We start from the raw sequence: 18,726 nt of genomic DNA, 5'->3' as shown, positions 1-18,726 counted from the left end.
CTAGTGGTTCACACCCAAGACTTAGCAAGAGGATGAGAGAGGAGAGAGGAGAGGAGGATTGAAAATTCCGGCTATTCTTCTAGGGTTTCAAGTGGTCAAAAATATGAGAGGTTAATGCCCTTTATATAGGTGAGGTAGCTTAGAGCCAAAGCCAGAGTTTTAGGAGGAAACCCTAATCCCATAGCTTAAGGACCAAACAGCCCATGAACCTCCATCCAAGATCCCTTGGACAAAAATTCTAGGGCCTTCCTAGAAGTTTTCATCCAACCTCTTCTAGAGAGGTTCTAGAGCTTTTTTCCTCAACTATCAATAAATTGCCAAACAATCCCTGCACTTTTAGTTAAAACAATCCCAAAATTAAATCTAATTAATTTTTGATTAATTATTAATTAAATAATATGGTTCTAATTAATATATTATTTTTATAATACATTAATAAATCAATTATCTCAATTTATTAATCAAATAATAAATTAACCTTCTTTTTCCAAAAGTCATCTTGTCCAATTGCTAGTTTTGAGAGCAACCCAAAAGGATTGTGCTACTACCAATTCAAGTATATATCAATTATAGTTATAGGCTTAGACACTTAATCCAACATTAAGAAGTTAATGAAGATTTGGATCTGCCAACGTTACCACAGCATGGTCAAGTGCTGACAACGACACGGTGGGCAGATCCATTGCATTTTTTAACCAAGCCAGAACATGGCTTGGTCACAGTCTTGCCACGACGCGGTGGTTTATATAGTTGACTTTGACCATTGACTATTGACTTTAGGTCAACTTGTTGGTTTAGGTAGTGGTCTAAGGTTTGACCTTTTGATTAATGTTTAAGTGGTATGTAGTTCCATCCTTTACTGCTCCAAGCTATGATGTTAGTCTACTTCGAGAATGAGGTGACTCTTCTCACTATACTATGTAGGACACTTGGTGTCGTGATATGCTAGATTGTCTTTCTAACTTTTGTATGAAAAACCATGAGCGGACCATGGCAACTATATGAAAGATCATAGGTGGACCATGGAAAATGCATGAAAGACTATGGGGGACCATTACAGGAAAGACTGCAGGGGGGCTACAATAACATAAGTGGTTGTAAGACTGTGATTAGACCATGACATGCATATGGGTTGAAATATACCTCAAGGGAAGGGCCCATTGTTATGTGGTGTATGTGGTATCTTAATAAACTCACTAAGTTTTGTGCTTATGGTTTTTAGTTTAAATGTTCCAGGTAGTTATTGTAGCAATGGGAAGAGCCAGGTTTGATTGCACCGCATCCGATGGAGATTTCTTTATTGTTTGCTTGATGTTTTCAATATGATGTTTTGAAACTATAACTTATTACTCTAATTGTTTTGGATGAAATGGCGTTGAATGGGTTTTAGTTTTTTTTTTAATGAAAATTTTACTCTATCTTTTTGGGACGTTACAAGTAGTGAAGTTGGGTTGCACCTGATCTCACATTGGCTTTGGAAGGAGAATGAAGCATTTCTTTATAAGAGGTGTGGATACATCTCTTGTGACAACGCGTTTTCAAGCCGTGGGGGCAATAGGTCTGATAAGAACTTTGTAGTTAAGTGTGTCCAAGCGAAGCAATACCAAGATGGGTGACCCCTTAAGAAGTTTTCATGTTGAGACACTAAAGAGGACAATATTGTGATACGTGCCAGAGAGGGATATTACAAATGGTATTACTGCTAGGGCACGGATTGATGTGATCGACAGGGACACCGAGTCATATTGCAGGTGAAGGTGGGTTGCACCTAATCTCACATCGGCGTGGAAGGAGAACAAAGCATTTCCTTATAAGGTCTATCGATACCTTCCTTGTCACAATGCATTTGAAAGTCGTGAGGGTAGAAAATCCCATAAGAACCCTACAGTTAAGCATACCCAGGAGAAACAATTCCAAGATAAGTGACCCTTAGGAAGTTTCTGTGTCAGGAGCCCAAAGCAGACAATATTGTAATACGTGTCATAAGGGGATGTTACACAAAGATCCCGTAAACTCAGTACAACATCATGTTTTCATTCATTAGATGTTCCAGCTTCTATGATCATAGATTTTTACAGGAATATCATCTTTGTTAAGATTCAAGACAACAAAACCATAGTTTTCGGCGAGAGAGATGAGCAACACTAATTATCTACTGGCACCGCTATTAGGTTTGTTAGGGTTTGATCTTTTTGGAGAGTTTTATAAGTTTTTATATAGATACTTTCCTTAAATTGTTGATAAATTATAGAATTTATGATAAGATTTTATTTTTTTGATTTTCGCCATTCTTTTTCACAATTAAAATTATTTTAAGATTGCATCCAAATTTTACGTTATCTGTATAGCAAACTAACATTGCTAATTTTCTTTAATGATAACACATTAATATATATTTTATGAAAATGTCAACATCATAACTACATATTTGTCCATAAATTTGGAGTCCCCTTAAAATCGGAGGCCTCATACGACCGCATCACTCATACAACAACACTACTCCTACACCCCAGGGCCTACACTGACTAGACAAAAGGTGAAAATTAATACTCTCTCCGTCCCAATATTATTGTCCACAGATTAAGAAAAGCATTAATTACCACTAATTTTATTTAATAAAATGACAGTTTTGTCCTTACTTTGCATTTAATGTTTCATTAAATGTTTAGTTGGTTAAGTAATAATGAGGGGGTATTTAGGTAAAAATGTTATTTATTTTTAGAAGTGGACTATTATTTTGGGACAAACCAAAAAGAAAAGATGGACTATAATTTTGGAAGGAGGTAGTATAATGTAATGGGTGACAAAAAAAAAACTTAAATGAACCTCATTGGATATTGGATACTATACAGTATATAGAAACTTCACAAGAATAATATTAGAGGCATTAAGGTTAATGGGATTGGGACTATGGATTTGGCAGTGATAAAAATAAAAATGCGGTATTTAGCCCTTTATGATCTACATTCGCCAAAACAAAGTTTCAACTTTCAAACATAATTTCATGTGATTCATTTGTTGAATTAATATATGATTACAAGGTTATGCATCGATTTCTATTTCAAAATTATGGGTGTGGATTGGGATTATGGTGAAGATAAATCACCCCAACCATATGATATTTTATTTGATTTTGTAATATTGGGATCATGCAAACAGAGATATTGTTGATGTATCGAAGGAGTTCAAGAAGTGAGAAGTCTACTAGTATTCCTAATGATAGTAATTAGTCTCTTATAGCTCTTAGCCAAAGGTAAATGATATGCTATATTTGACCGGTTTCTGAATCATCAGTAGTATTATAGGTTTTTATTACAAAATTATTGCTAAAATATTAGAAAACGACCAAACAGGATGTCAACATGTTATATATTTGGTAGTGAGATCGGTGTAGACAACTTTTATTTAGGGGAATGCATATTTTAGATGGTCCTTTAATGGCCAATCAAATTCTTGACAGGTCTAAAGTTGTTAAGGAAAATGGTATGGTGTTCAAAATTGATTTGGAGAAAGCCTACAACTTATCATGAGTTGGATGTATCTTGATTTTATTTTTGAAACTGATGGGATTCTTAAAAAAATGGAGAAAGTAGATTACAAATTGCTTACTTTCATCATATTCTTTGACTTTTGTAAATGTGAGGCACTATAAAAGAATATTTTTTTTCAAGTCCGATGATGTACTAATGATAAAGGAATCAAGGTTTGATGCCATTGTTGCAACCTCTTATTATTGGACTTCGACTAGATGTAAAAAAATATAATGTATCTTGGAGAGATCGGATTAAAAGCCCTCATTTGATTTCTTGTACTATATAATGTTTTTTACGGGCCAACACCTAAAATTTATCGGTTGTCTAAAAACGTTAGCGTTTCTTTTTTAAAGGTAGTGACAAATCAAACAAAGGAGGAAAGCATTATGACAATGAATTTGTGTGTTAGTTGTAAGGCTGGACGGAGTGAGTGCGGGAAATGAGCTTCCCTCACTCCTGCACACCACTCTGTGGGTGAGGGAAAAAAGTTGCGTGAAAGAGATGGGAGATGGGGTGCCGCACTCTCTCCTTTCATGTTATTGGTCAGGGTTTTTTTTTTTATCTTCTTTAATATTTATAAAATTATATACATATTAAAAAAATATAAAATATACATCAAAACTCATGGTTTTTAATTCCCTACAAAATGAGTATAATATATATATGAAATATATTTTAAAAAAAAAGTGAGGGAAGGGTTTTCCATCAATTCCTTGGCTTTTAGGTGAGAGAAAGAAAAGTGAGGGAAATGAGGGTATGACCCACAAAAGTGAGGAAAGCATCCCTCCCACACCCTCCGGTCTAAGGGTGAAAATCAATAACAAATGTCTAAGGTTGAAATACAAGGGTCTAAGGGTGAAAATCAATAACAAATGTCTAAGGTTGAAATACAAGCATCACTTTTCTTGTTAGGCATCACTTGTTATACATACATGTCAAAACATTAGGGAACAAAACTGTTATGATTGATGTATATTATAGACAAAGACTAAAACCTAAACGAATATTAATCAACTTTGTCCTAAAATATAGGAATAAATGGGAGAGACTCCTCATCTATCTTTCATATGTTCAAAAGTTGTGAATGTCATAACCATTCTCTATATTAAGAATAGTCTTACAAAGCTTATCCAATCTCGTTTTGTTGCTATGTGCAACAAAAGCAATCTTATTAAGGGGGTGTTTGGCTTAGTTTTTGTGGGGCAAAAGTCCTTTTTGTAAAAGAATTTTTTACAAAAGTTATTTTTTAAAATGTGTTTGGATTAGCTTTTGAAGGGAAAAAGTCAAAAGTTAAAGTGTTTAGTTTAACTTTTACATGTAAAATGACAAAAAAAGACATGTTTAGGGTAGATGAGAGGTATATTGGTAATTTAATATTTTTAGCTGGTGAAAAGTTGGAAAAAGTCAGGTAGGTAATCGTGACTTTTCAAAAAGACTCAAATTACTCTATGGGAAAAGTCATTTACAAAAGTCATTTTCCTTTTACCAAACATCTTTTGGGACTTTTTCTAAAAGATAAATTAAAAGTAATTTAAAAAAACTAAGTCAAATAGAATAATCTTACAAAACTTGTACAATCTTGTTGCTACGTGCAACAAACGCAATCTTATTTAGTCAGAAGGGGACTAATTTGTAAAGTTGTTGAATGCTAGGGTAGAAAAAGAAATAAACTTTATAATTTGTACCAATCTTGCAAGTTGCATCATCAAAAACTCCCACTTTACGCAATCGTAAATAATAGTCATAATTACTAATTAACCCTCAAATCACAATCGGAGCGTCACACTAAGGAGCGCATATGCTCAAACGTCTAATTTTCTCAACGGTCACAAAATCAAAACCCTACAAACTTCCCCCGATTTATCCCTCTTCCTCCATCCACCCCAATCAATTCTCTCACACTCTTTCCAATTTCTGTCCTAAATTCTTTTCTTCCAGTAAAAATGAGTGTTCTTGGCGAACACCAAGAAGTAATCATCAACAAGAAAGATCTACAGGTATGGAACAATGCAGTGTTCGACAATGGCGCTGATTCCGAGAGCTTGAATTCGAACAATCTCATCAAATCGCCATCGTGGTTTGTGAAGAAACCAGTAACAGTAAACCGATCTTCCGATTCTTGCGACTCTATCCATTCTTCGCTTTCCAGTAAAGAAAACCAAATCCCAGTTAGCTCCTCGAAACCCTCTGGTTTCGTTCATCACCCCCTTCACAAGTCGAAGCCCTTGAAGAATCTTCCATTTGGGTTATCAAAATCAGGTGTTCTTGAGAATTTGGAGGAGAAAACCAATGAGGAGATTGAAATCGAGAATGAAATCAGTAGGTTGTATGCAAGATTGGAGGCAATTAGACTCGAAAAACAGGGGAAACCAGTCGCTGCTAAGGTTGTGGAGCCTCTCAAGAACAAGGATTCGGGAGTTAGAAAGATGGAAGAATCGGGTTTTCCTAAAACCAAGATTAAACGAAGAGGTTTTAGTTTGGGACCTAACGAGATCATGTCTACAACAAATCCAAAATCAAAACAATCAGGTACCACTCCGATTCAATCAACACAGAACAGAAGGCAATCTTGTTTTTGGAAACTAGATGACATTGAAGAAGAAAGAATTGGGTTCTCGAGAGGCAAACCCCGGCAAGCAATCACAACCGTCGGATCGAAAAGGCCGACAAAAAAAGATGATCTGATTCTCGGAAGTATTCACCCAAAGAAACTATTTGGAGAACAATCGGTTCCTGCTAAGAAGCCATTGAAGCCCGGTAGGGTGATCCCGAGTCGCTACAACCAAGCCACCGTCACTTCATCATTGAGGAAAAGATCGGCAATCGATAACATCATCGGAGGAAAATCTCGTGGGACCGAGGGTCGGCTGAAGAAGAAATGGGAGATTCCTAGTGAGATTGTGATCCCCAAAAAGTTGGATCTTGAAGACGATTATAGCGAGAATGGCTCCGGAGATTTTGCTGGTTCTATCGATGTTGTGGCGCCATTGATGATGCAAGAGGTGGTGCCGGAGGCATTGCCGAGGATTAGGGCTGTCCGGTGTGGTGATGAGCCGGGTCGGGATTCGGGTCCGGCGAAGAGGGTGGCTGAGTTGGTTGGGAAGAAGTCTTACTTTGGGGGTTGTGTTGATGAGGAAAGAGTTTGTCAAATATTGAGTTTTGAAGAAGATTGAGTATGAAAAGACGAAATTACCCTTAAAAGGATTGTTAATTGTTTGTGTTACTGTTTGTATTTGGAGAAAGCTTGACTTTTGCTTTCTGTTATAAATGGAATATTCATATAATAACATGATGCCATTTCATTTCTATATTTTCTTTTCTTGTTTGGTATACACATATTAAGATGGAACGATTGGAACGATTTAAAAGTTTGTTTATGAATTAGAAAACCGGGTTCGGTTAAACAATAGACCCAATCTGAGTTTTTAAGATCGAGTGTGAAAATGTAAGAAAATATTTGGTTGATTTTGTGTCGGAGAAAGGCAAAGCTTGACTTTTGCTTTCTATAAGATGGAATATTCATAATAACGTGTTATTATTTTATTTCTATAATTTTTGCATGTTGATATTTTATGCACTTTTTAAAATGGAAATGCTAAAAATTCATAATAACGTGTAATTATTTTCTTTCTATACTTTTTGCATGTTGATATTTTATGCACTTTTTAAAATGGAAATGCTAAAAGTTAGATGATCCTTAAAATACAAAATTACCTTCAGAAAGTTTGTTTGCCAAATAGAAAAGGGTTGGATTAAAATACAAAAGTACCCTATTTTAAGTCACGTCCGGTGCCAATAGGTCCCAATGCAAGACTATGCAGATTGATGAAAGATCAATTCACAAACTAGTCCCGAATTAGTTTGGACTTTATCAAATTTGATCCCTTATTTTTTTCTTAAATTGACATTATTCATGATAAAAAAATCAAAAATGACAAAACAAAATAAAACGTTATGTCAAGTTACAAGATGCTCGAATGAAAGTGGTTATGGACAAGTCATCCGCCAAAAAGTTTAGTCCAAGCTGGTCGAATTTGATGATGACATTGTCCGGTCCGAATTAGTCACTTTTGATAACGTCATTGCTTGATCTAATAAGAAAAAACCCTCTTAGAGGATGCGGTATGAGCCAAAACCGAGAAGCAACCGGGTGATGTGGCACCCTCAACGGCGTCGTGACGGGGGGAGCACCGCCCCCCTACTCGTTTGTGCTCGTTATTTTGCATCTTGTGGTAACGAGGACAAGATAAAACAAGAAAGATGATTGGTTATCTTTTTCATCAACCAATCAAATAATTTTCTCTATTTTCTCTCTCTACCTCTTAACATGATATAACATGTGGAACATTATTTCCCCCTTGGTGTTATGGTGGTGTTATGGATGAGGTGGCACCAATTTGGTCTTACATCCAGTTACCCACACTCAATGCTCTTAGAGTTGTTATTTTGTGCTTCCAGAGGGGAGGTAACTGTCAGGGATTGTATCCTTTTTTTATACATCCCAACTACCTTTTGTTTCGTATTGTAATAGAAACTTAATTGATTATTAGTTATTATATGAGATTTTACGAAAAAATTGTTCGTAGGAGAGAACAAATCATTTTTTCAATACTTACACTCATTATATTAGTTAATAATCCTAGTGATTGTATTGATATGCTTATTCTGATAGGAAATAAGATATTCAAATAAATTAAATGATTTTTCGTCGAATGACTATTCATCTATTGTATTTTCATGCAAATATGGAGCAATAAAACTCTATGAAAAGATGGTGGTTCAATTCGATGTTATTTAAGAAGGAGTTCGAACACAAATGTAGGCTAAGTAAATCAATGAGCAGTCTTTGTCCTATTGAAAATGCCAGTGAAAGTAAAGATTCGAATAGAAATGATACGGAAAAAAAACATTCAGGGTTGGGTGGTCATGACAATTACAGTAATGTTGATCTTTTTTTGGCGTCAAGGATATTCGGAATTTTTTCTCCGATGATACTTTTTTAGTGAATGATAGTGATGGGGACAGTTATTCTATATATTTTGATATTGAAAATCATATTTTTGAGATTGCCAATGATCATCCTTTTGTAGTGAACTAGAAAGTTCTTTTTATCATAATTCTAGTGATCTAAATAATGGATCTAAGAGTAAGAATCCTAACGACGATCGTTACATGGATGATACTCAGTATACTTGGAATAATCACATTAATAGTTGCATTGACAGTTATCTTCAGTCCCAAATATGTATTGATAATTACATTGTAAGTGGCAATGACAATTTCAGTAACAATTACATTTCTAGTTTCATTTGTAATAAAGTGAGAATAATCGTCAAAACGAGGATATCACAACGGATAATCAAATTATACTAGAAAGTTCTACTCATATGGTTGTAACTCAACAATACCGACATCTGTGGGTTCAATGCGAAAGTTGTTATGGATTAAATTATAAGAATTTTTTTAAATTAAAGATGCATCTTTGTGAACAATGTGGATATCATTTGAAAATGAGTAGTTCAGATAGAATCGAACTTTTGATCAATCCGGGCACGTGGGAGCCTATGGATGAAGACATGGTCTCTCTGGATTAGGAGTGTTCGTTTGGATGGATCGGGTTGATCCGATCCAATCAAGTGAATCCAAATTGATTTTGGTTTTCAAAACATGGATCCGAATAGTCCAAACTAAATTTAAATTCAATCCGATCCGATCCAATTACAGTTCAGTTGGATCGGTTTTTATAATTCGGTTTTCAAAAACCGAAACATTTTAAAACGACAAATAATTATAATATTACTAAGTTTTAAACAAGAAGCAAAAACAAGTTACTTAGTTATGATTTGAAATTTATAAACAACTAATAAGAAGATATATTATAGTTAAATATTTTATAGATAGAAAACTTTTGAGCGAAAATGCATATTAATGTTTCTTTATCGGGTGAAACGTTCCTATTTGAAAAAATAAATTACAAAATTAATAAAAAAAACTATAGATATATATATATATATATATATTATATATAGATAAAAATTAAATGTTTATTCGGTTTTTTTGGACTATTCGGTTCTTATTTTATAAACCAAAACCAATCCGAAATCCAAAATAATAATTCGGTTTTGTTGAAAACCAATCCAAAAATCTGAATATTCGAACCAAATAGTCCGATCCAAATTGTCCAATTGGATAATTCGGTTTTATCCGAATAGTGAACAGTCCTACTCTGGATCCCATTGAATTTCATTCGGAGGAGCCTTACAAAAATTGTATTGATTCTTATCAAAGAAATAAAGGATTAACCGAGGTTGTTCAAACAGACAGAGGGCAACTAAACGGTATTACTGTAGCAATTGGGGTTATGGATTTCAGTTTATGGGAGGTAGTATGGGATCCGTAGCCAGGGAGAAAATTACTCATTTAATTGAATACACTACTAATTTAAGACTTTCTACCTCTTATTATAGTGTGTGCTTCCGTAGGGGCAAGCATGCAAGAAGGAAGTTTGAGCTTGATGCAAATGGCTAAAATATTTCCTGCTTTATATGATTATCAATCAAATAAAAAGTTATTCTATGTACCAATTCTTACATCTCCTACTATCGGTGGGGTGACAACTAGTTTTGGTATGTTGGGGGATATCATTATTGTCGAACCCAATGCCTACATTGCCTTTGCGGTTAAAAGAGTACTTGAACAAACATTGAACAAAACAGTACACGAGGGTTCATAAGCGGCCGAGTATTTATTCCAGAAAGACTTATTCGATCTAATCGTACCACGTAATCCTTTAAAAAGTGTTGTGAGTGAGTTATTTCAACTACACACTTTCTTTCCTTTTGAATCAAAATTAGAACATTAAGTTCAATGATTTTGAGCAAACAAGTAATTAGTTTATCGGAATTCAAGTTAAATTAGACGAAAGAATCAAAAGTCACAGAAAATCCGCCTCTTTTTCTATATTCCTGATTATTGATCAAGAAGTTTCTATTAATAAGATAAAAGATGAAATTCGTGAAATTAGGCGAATCAAAAAAATATACTCTTATTGCCATATATAATGAAAATCTATAAAATATAGAATTTTTTTCTTTTTTTATATCTTACGATAATCCTATTTTGACTAAGTTTAATGTAACAAATTGTAACTTTCGAATATAGGTTCATCAAAATATTGCAAGGGAGAGAAAATTAATATAATCTATATATTGAGTGAGTTTAGGTTCCACGATACAAAGGAGGACTAATCATTTATTTATACGGCGAAAGTAATAACCCTAATATAAGCATAAGGATAAAGAAATGTAATGTTATGTAAATACAAAGACTAAATATAAGGAATATTGATATATTCTAACACTCATCAAACATAAGGTAGTATCGTAGAAGCCAACTTGAATTTGTGTGACAAAATTGCAAAAATGGTTTTTGTGGTTGGAAAATTTATGCGTTTTTCGTCCATAATGAAATGTTGTTGCACCACTGGTCCAAAATTGGATTTTTTTTTTTTTTTTGGACCCTATCTATTTAAAAAGATCATTATGCCCTTATATATTTTTTCAGTTTTTTATTATCTATTTTTATTCAAAAAAACCACCATACTCGTTTTCCTTTCTCGTTCAGGCCCCTAGCCCATTCCTGTTCACTCTCTCTTACACACACATCTTTCTCTTTCTCTCTCTCCCTGAATGCCACCACTATTCGCTTGTACTGCTCGTCGCTAGATGCCTCCTCAAACCTTCAGAAGCCACCGATCTATTTTTACATCGGGAAAGGAGTGACGAATTGTGTCAGCAGAGACAACAGGGGAGTTTAAACCCAAATCTAATCGCCTATCGCACATCTAGCTTTTGGTAGTGGGAGATCGATTGTAGAATAGGATAACAAATCGGGTCAAGACATAAATTCAAACTCTGGTGAAGACTTTAGATCCAGATGTAGGTTTCCGACGACGGGGAATTTTAAACCTAGATCCCTAGAAATTGAAACCTTCATCGTCTTTTTCCTCATTTTTCATGTGTTGATCAAACCCTGCATCTCCTTCTCAACCCCAACCCCGATTGAAAGTGTCGATGAGTAGTGGTGAACGATTTCTGGCTGAGACTAGAAGTACAGGAGGGTGAAGGGAATGTCAATGATGAGGACTATCGAGGGCTTACCAAAAAAACAACGACACCCACGAAGGAAAAAGGATGGCGCCGGTGGTAGTGGTTTCTAAAACCATTCATCAATTTTTGTAGATCGGAACCACTGAAGGAAGAAAAATGTCGTCGATGGTGGTTTCTGGAGATGAAGGGTAACATTGATGATGTAAATATGGGTAGGCAGGTGGTGTCCAATAGGTGGTGGTCTCCAACAAGTGGTGGTGTCCGGCAGGCGACGGTGGTCCTATGATGTTGGTGGTTCGGCAAAGATAAAGATAGAGAAATAGAGGCATTGAGTAAATATCGATGGGTAGGTTAGGAGGAGGGGTGGGCAGGGTACATTTTGTTTTTTTTTTTTTGGTTTTTTAATTAAATATATAGAAAATAATTAAAAAAAAATTAAGAAAAGCGTTATTGAAGTGCAAATTCGTCATTTCAAGTTGGGTTTGGACCAAAACCACACAAAAATGCCTACTATATGGACCAAAAACAATAGAAAGATTCAATTTCGGACCAATGATGCACCAACATTTCGTTTTGGAATAAAAACATATAAATTTGCCAACTACTGAAACCATTTTTGTAATTTTGTCAATTTGTGTGGTACTGAAGAGCAAGGGGCGGAGGGAGTGGGGGGCTAGCAAGTGTTTTGCCTCCCTCATTTGTTATTTAATTTGCCAAAAATGAGTCTCTCTTTCATAACATAATTTCATCACCGATTAATCTCATGGCTTTTCATCATTTAGCACACCTATCACCCCTATGGCCCAATAGTTTATTTTGTCATAAGGCTTTAAGGAATTCCCACTCACATAAATATCATCTTTTTTATAATATTCATTGTTGTTAAAAAAACGATGGTGAACATCATCTCTTTGAAAACATCAATTTTAATAATAACAAGTTATTTAAATTCTTATTGATTATTGCACATTTTAGTTTTCTCTAACTTTTAGTTTTTTTTTAGCAATATATTTTATAAATGATGTATTATGATTAGCTTCTTATAATCATGGGCAAATGATATAATAATCAAATGGTAGGTAAATCATCAAAAAAAAACATTAATTCTTTTTCAAATGCAAAGAATATATGTATGACCGTGATTGCATATTATTAGTGATAACATTTGGAAGATGTTCATAATGCACGCCACAACATCAAATGAATAGTAACATCGAAGGAATAATAATATCAAAGACGGAAGAACCAAAGGAATAATAATATCGAAAAATCAACTAATGTTAAACCTGAAAAAAAAAAATCCGAATTTAAGAGAGGTAAACTTAGGTTACGTTTACGGAAAAACAATTTTCATTTCTTGTTTTCTGTTTTCCGTTTTCAATTTTTGCTTTCCATTTTCAGTTTTCATTGGAAAATTTATAAAATGCAGTTAGTTAAAACTTATTCATTTTTCATTTTCTGTTTTAGAAATTTAGAAAACATGTTTAGATATGTATTTTGCTATCGGTTTTTATTTTTAGAAAATGATAATGGTAAGGGTGAGCGGAGTGGGTGGTGGTAGATGTGATGATTATGATTCAATAAAAGTTGAATGGAGGAGTTGATAGATGGTTCAATAGAAAGAACAAAATAATAATTAGATTCGAATAAATGCCTAACCCATTGACCATCATAGAGTATAATGGATTCTTTAGTATCAGTGGCCAGTTGGAAATATCCCATAATTGCAAAGAAATCTGAGGGCAACACCACAGCAAGCGCACTCAGAATTTTACTCCCAACTCAATTGCTGGAAACTTTCGAGCAACTCCAGTTTTAATTCAAGTTCAAAACAGCATCAATCGCTCTGAAAAACGCAGACCAAGAACCCTCGTATACCCCAAAAGGTCGTCAGGGGCAAAATGGACAATTGAGCCGCCAGACTATTTGCTGAAGTAGGAAGATCGATGACATTTGTAACCGACTATTCAAAATGCTGACATTCTGCTTAAACCCTAGATAAACCCTAAAAATCGAAAAAATATTGTCGGATTAGATGCTATCTGCTTCGAATCGCTTGAAAATAGTGGTTATTCCCCGATGGAAAACCCCCTATTTGTTGTGTATTTCCTCCTTATGCAATAGTTGCAGCTACCAGAGTTCTGATCGTGGAGAATCAGATTTCTCTCCGAAGGTACTACATGTAAGTCGTTTTTCGTCTCTTTGCAAAATTTAAAATTTCGCATTTCACTCTAGGGTTTGTGCTTGTTAACATCCATTTCCGCTTCACGGTGATTGATATTCTTGCGTTTTCATTAGGGTTTCTGAAATTCTCATTTGTCAGTTTGTTTTTTTAACTGTATTAGGGCTCTGTTTTTTGTACGCATTTTGCATTTGATTGGGAGTACTTGAGCTAAGCTTTTTTGTTGAAAAGAAACTACCATTGTTGAAAAATTTTCCAAATACATAATGTCGACCATAATGAACTGTAAGTTTTAACTAATCTTACTTATGCAGATGCAAATCACATCAACCCCAATTAAACTTCCATGGATACGTCCACTATATCCCATGCTAAGAACCTGCACATTGAAAACCCGATCATTGGTAACTCAAGCATCCATTGAGGACGAAGAATTAGCACATCAAATCTTGGACAAAATCATATCCGAGTTACAAAAAACCCCAAATTCCATCAACGAATTATGCACCAATCACATCAATAAACTCTGCAAGACAAAAAACCTCCAAGCAGCCACTATTCTCCTCCAATTATTACACAATAAACACGCAACCAATGGCATCGACATCCTCCCATCATACAATCTCCTCCTCAATGCCGCCAGTGAAAACAACAATACCAAAATCGCCGCCCATATTTTCAAACATATGTACATCAACCACCTTCCTATGAACTCCACCACCTATTTTAACACCACCAAAGCCATTTCCAAGAGCAACGATTTAACTTTCATTTTATCTTTCCTTAAAGAAATCTCAGACTTAAATTACACGGGAGATGTGACAGTTTTTAACCAGATTATATACGGATTTGCAGAATGTGGACATGTTCATAATGCGATTCTTGTTTTTGATAATATGAAAAGTCTAAAATGTAAACCGGATTTGATTACTTATAATACCATTTTGGGAGTATATGGTAAAGAGGGACGATTGGATGAAATGCTTGATGTGTTTTCCAATATGAAAAAGACGGAAATACCCCCGGATATTGTTTCGTATAATACAATGGTAAATAGTTTGCGAAAGGTCGGGAGATTTGATTTGTGTGTGGTGGTTATGAAAGAGGTAGTTGAAGTGGGATTGAAGTTTGATTTGAGGACTTATACTGCTTTGATTGAGTGTTTTTTTCGATCTGGGAATGTGGAAGAATCATTGAGACTCTTTGAAGAGATGAAGCGAGGGCAAATTCGTCCTTCGATTTATGTTTATAGATCCATGATTAGTAATTTGAAGAGATTGGGGAAGTTGGAATTGGCGGGAAAGTTGTTGGAGGAGATGAATGAATGTATGGAGGATCTTGTTGGTCCTAAAGATTTTAAAAGGAAAAATAGATGAAAAATTATCGTTAATCGATAATTTTTTACTCAAGTTTAATTGGGTTGAACTTTCAAAGTATGATGTCATAATATATAAGTAAATGGAAGTATGTTGCTAGTTCTCATTGTTTTTTTTTTTTTCACTGTGATGAATTTTACTAGGTATGATGCGCTATTCAACATGTAATTGGAAGATATTGATAAATTGACACTGGAAAATGGACATATTGAAGACTTGAGCTCTGTGGTATCTTCTCGTCTGATATTTTCATGCAGAATTTTGCTGCTGTTCATGGAAGATCATGGCTATGCATTAATGTTTTATGTAGATCGTAATGTACTTAAACAGAAAAATGTATTAAACTGGGGATATTCACCAATATGACCACATTTCTTAATTACGTTCACATTTTGACCTTTTGAGAAATAGCATAAATATAAGATAACTACACATCTACCACAAACCAAAAGCAACTATCATAAACATATTAATGTTCAGAAGCAAACAAGATGTTTAAGCTATCATTAGGATTGACATTCAAATCACAAAATCAGTGAAAGACGTATTTAAGGCAGTTTGCCTTATGTATTATGCCAAGTTTAATTACTATAATAACCCATAATTTTATTACTAATCAAAATAAAGTTACATAATATACCATAAGTTTTCCAACAGAGTTGCTATCAAACCAAAAAGTTATCCACTAATTCTCTTGATGCCGATTTCTCTTTTACCAATCTAGAACTTGAACCACTCTAATCACTCGTATCTTAATCCAATGCACATTAAACTCTATCAAATTATCATATTATGTCATTTATGACAAATGGAGCCTAAACTTTTAGTTTACTCTCGTCTTCATTGGTCTTAATATCATTAACTGCATAAAATTTCAGTCAATCATGGAATTACATTCTTCAAAAAAAAATTGGAACATTTTCTTTGTTAGATTGATTTTTATTAAAGATCGTCTAAATCAAAAGCAAGACTAAATAAAATTCATATTTCCTGCAACTTTGTAGTCTTTAAAAAGATCAAAAGTAGTTACGCACTTGTACCAAGATTCAAAAAGGTCCAAAACAAAACAAAACTCACATTAATCATAATCCTCAATAGTAAAACTTTCAAAAACCAAACTCCAAAATTTTACAAAAAGAAGACAATAATAATAATAATAATAATAATAATAAATCTAAGCTCCAATTTGTTGAGATTTGTTGAGAATGACACCCTCGTATTTCACTTGAAACCATTTCATTGCATCATCCTTTGTCACTCGGTGTTGGATCCCAACACGCGCCTTGCACCTACGACGACGGCCAACACGGTATCCGGGACGTTCTAGAACCACAAAGAAATCCATACCATAGATACCCGTGGACGGATCATACCTATCATCATAAAAACAATAAATCACTTAATCCATTAAGCTATAAAAACAGTCATTTAGTCTCATTCAGTCACTTTCCTTTATCCATTAAGACAAAGATAGACTTACTTGATACCAAGATCGATGTGCTCTTGAATACCAAATCCAAAGCATCCAGTGTCACTAAAGTTGCGCCTCAACAACTCGTATTCCTTCACCTTCAAACCACTTTCCAAAAGTTGCATGGCCTTGTCTCCTCTAACAGTGACATAACATGCAATCTTTTCATTACGCCTGATCCCAAATGACCTCACAGTGTACCTTGCTGTAAAAATCAAAATAAAACAATTAGTCATAGGTAACTTTGTTTGGTTCGATAACCTTTATTTCATTGTTATTGAAAGGGTATTTTAGGTGCTTCAGATTGATTGAACTATGTGTGGATCAAACTATATTGGGCAAGAAAGAGAACGCAACAAGTACATTATTCTAATTTCAATCGTGCCTTGTGATGACATAAACTGTAATGGACTTTCTAATCAAACAAAAAGCTCCCAAACTAAGCTATTTGATTGTCTGAGCTTGAGAGTAAACCAATTCATCATGAAAACAGAATCACGCCTTTTACAGTAACTTTTATGATAACTGATATCGGTAGATAAAGAAACCCCATTTAACCACTAACTGTGTCATCGGATTATTTTCTATACTTATTAAACGAGCTCAAAGAAAAGAACATTTGATACAAGATAGAAAACTTAAACGGGAATGATGTAATTTGGATGAAAATAGCTCTTACCCTTTGAGAAAACAGGGGATTGGCCGCTCAGTTGCTCCAAAACCTAAATCGTATTCATCACAGATATAATATCAAAATCTCAAGATACAGAGTGTAAATCTAAAAACTCGGTTTGAAACTTTTATGGGGAGTAAATAAATACCTTGGCAGCACGGGTGAGACGATCGCCGCTTTCTCCGACTGAAATGTTGAGGACGAGTTTCTGAACCTTAATTTCCCTCATTGGGTTCGCAAGCTTCCTTTCTGAGGCCTACACTTAAAAAGAACACCATCGTCAAAGAATCAAAACGAGAAATCACAAAAGAACATCGAAATCTGTTCTTCTGTTGATTGTGCGTGCGTGTATGTGTGTGTGAGATATAGAGGAGGTAGAGGGAGAGAGATTACCATTGTTAGATGAGCAGGTTGCAGAAACGGTGGCAAGAATCGAAATGGCGTAAAGCTTTATCTGTAAATATTGCTAGGGTTTTGTTTGAGATTGTGTTTTATGTAGAAGAGGCCCATAATTAGCCCATCCAACCTACCTAGCCAGCTTTCAGCCCATATCTTTTATAGCCCAACAGGTTTATCTTATATAATATTCATGTATTGGGTCGGGTTTCAAGTACCCTTACGGCCTTACCACACCAAAATGCATAGCATTTGAGACTACATTTGTTTAGGATACTATATTATGGCCCGTAAAATCTAGGGAAACATATAAAAATGTACATAAAAAAGTTTTAAAAAGTTGGCACCATAAAAAAAGATAAAGTAACACAAACAGATTTAGCATTATTGGTAACATTGAGATGTCTGAAAAAAAAAGACAATGAAACATCTAAATATCTATAATCGTTGAAGGACCTATTTGTAGACATAACTTTTTGTTTTATTAGTTGGATGACTTTCCTCGTCATATACAAGTACTTTCAATCCTTTTTCATTTGTGATGCAAGAAACAAAAAACATGTAACTGACAATGAGTGAAGACATGCCTACATAAGTATAATCTAACATTTGATAATTGTTGTCATTTTCTTTTGTTAATGGTCATGACAAAATAAACAACTATGGGGAATTGGTTTCGCTGAAACCATAATGAGATTCTTTTATTAGACGGAGTTAACTTCATGCAAGGTATATAAGTAGTCTCGTTGAAGAATCTATCATGTATGATTCAGGCTTCAATGACGTGTCTTCCAAGTCTAACAATCTGTAATCTAGTACCATTGCATAGTCCTTTGGTTTGGTCGATATAACGAAGTAACATGACTGGAACATCTATTTTTAGTGTAAGTTTATGGTTGGAAATTCTAGATGTCTTAAAACCATTCAACACTACTGAATAGTAGATTGCTTCCTCAAAAAAAAAATTGTACCTCTGTCTCACGTAAA

At 34.5% G+C, this 18,726-nt stretch overlaps 3 protein-coding genes and 1 pseudogene across 5 annotated transcripts; 3 read left to right on the top strand and 1 right to left on the bottom strand.

Moving 5' to 3' along the window:
- Positions 1 to 5,316: 5,316 nt before the first annotated feature.
- LOC111902157 (uncharacterized) lies at positions 5,317 to 6,820 on the top strand. The gene has a single exon (XM_023898017.3). It carries the CDS (start codon positions 5,477 to 5,479, stop codon positions 6,704 to 6,706), a length of 1,230 nt encoding a protein of 409 aa, XP_023753785.1. The 5' UTR covers positions 5,317 to 5,476; the 3' UTR covers positions 6,707 to 6,820.
- Positions 6,821 to 8,296: 1,476 nt separating this feature from the next.
- Positions 8,297 to 10,395, top strand: LOC122197480 (acetyl-coenzyme A carboxylase carboxyl transferase subunit beta, chloroplastic-like; annotated as a pseudogene).
- A 2,915-nt stretch (positions 10,396 to 13,310) lies between these two features.
- Positions 13,311 to 15,597, top strand: LOC111902158 (pentatricopeptide repeat-containing protein At1g11900). Of its 3 annotated transcripts, XR_002853695.3 has the most exons (3): positions 13,317 to 13,823; positions 14,138 to 15,256; positions 15,343 to 15,597. XR_002853695.3 is itself a non-coding variant. In XM_023898019.3 (2 exons), exons 1-2 carry the CDS (start codon positions 13,677 to 13,679, stop codon positions 15,197 to 15,199), a joined length of 1,200 nt encoding a protein of 399 aa, XP_023753787.1. In that variant the 5' UTR covers positions 13,311 to 13,676; the 3' UTR covers positions 15,200 to 15,597. The 3 variants fall into 3 exon arrangements, 2 of the variants coding, with proteins under 2 accessions (XP_023753787.1, XP_023753786.1); XM_023898019.3 differs by having other exon boundaries at positions 13,311 to 13,814; positions 14,138 to 15,597; XM_023898018.3 differs by having other exon boundaries at positions 13,318 to 13,823; positions 14,138 to 15,597.
- Positions 15,598 to 16,252: 655 nt separating this feature from the next.
- LOC111902159 (60S ribosomal protein L11) lies at positions 16,253 to 17,879 on the bottom strand. Its single transcript, XM_023898020.2, has 5 exons — positions 17,737 to 17,879; positions 17,492 to 17,599; positions 17,350 to 17,392; positions 16,680 to 16,875; positions 16,253 to 16,572 (listed from the first exon to the last, which is right to left on the bottom strand). The coding sequence occupies exons 1-5, from the start codon at positions 17,737 to 17,739 to the stop codon at positions 16,374 to 16,376; spliced, it is 549 nt and encodes a 182-aa protein (XP_023753788.1). The 5' UTR covers positions 17,740 to 17,879; the 3' UTR covers positions 16,253 to 16,373.
- Between the last annotated feature and the right edge of the window lie 847 nt (positions 17,880 to 18,726).

The sequence above is a fragment of the Lactuca sativa genome, chromosome 4 (assembly GCF_002870075.4).
Source record: "Lactuca sativa cultivar Salinas chromosome 4, Lsat_Salinas_v11, whole genome shotgun sequence".
NCBI lineage: Eukaryota > Viridiplantae > Streptophyta > Magnoliopsida > Asterales > Asteraceae > Lactuca > Lactuca sativa.
Note: the sequence above shows the minus strand (reverse complement) of the source record. Positions and strands in the feature narration are given on the sequence as shown.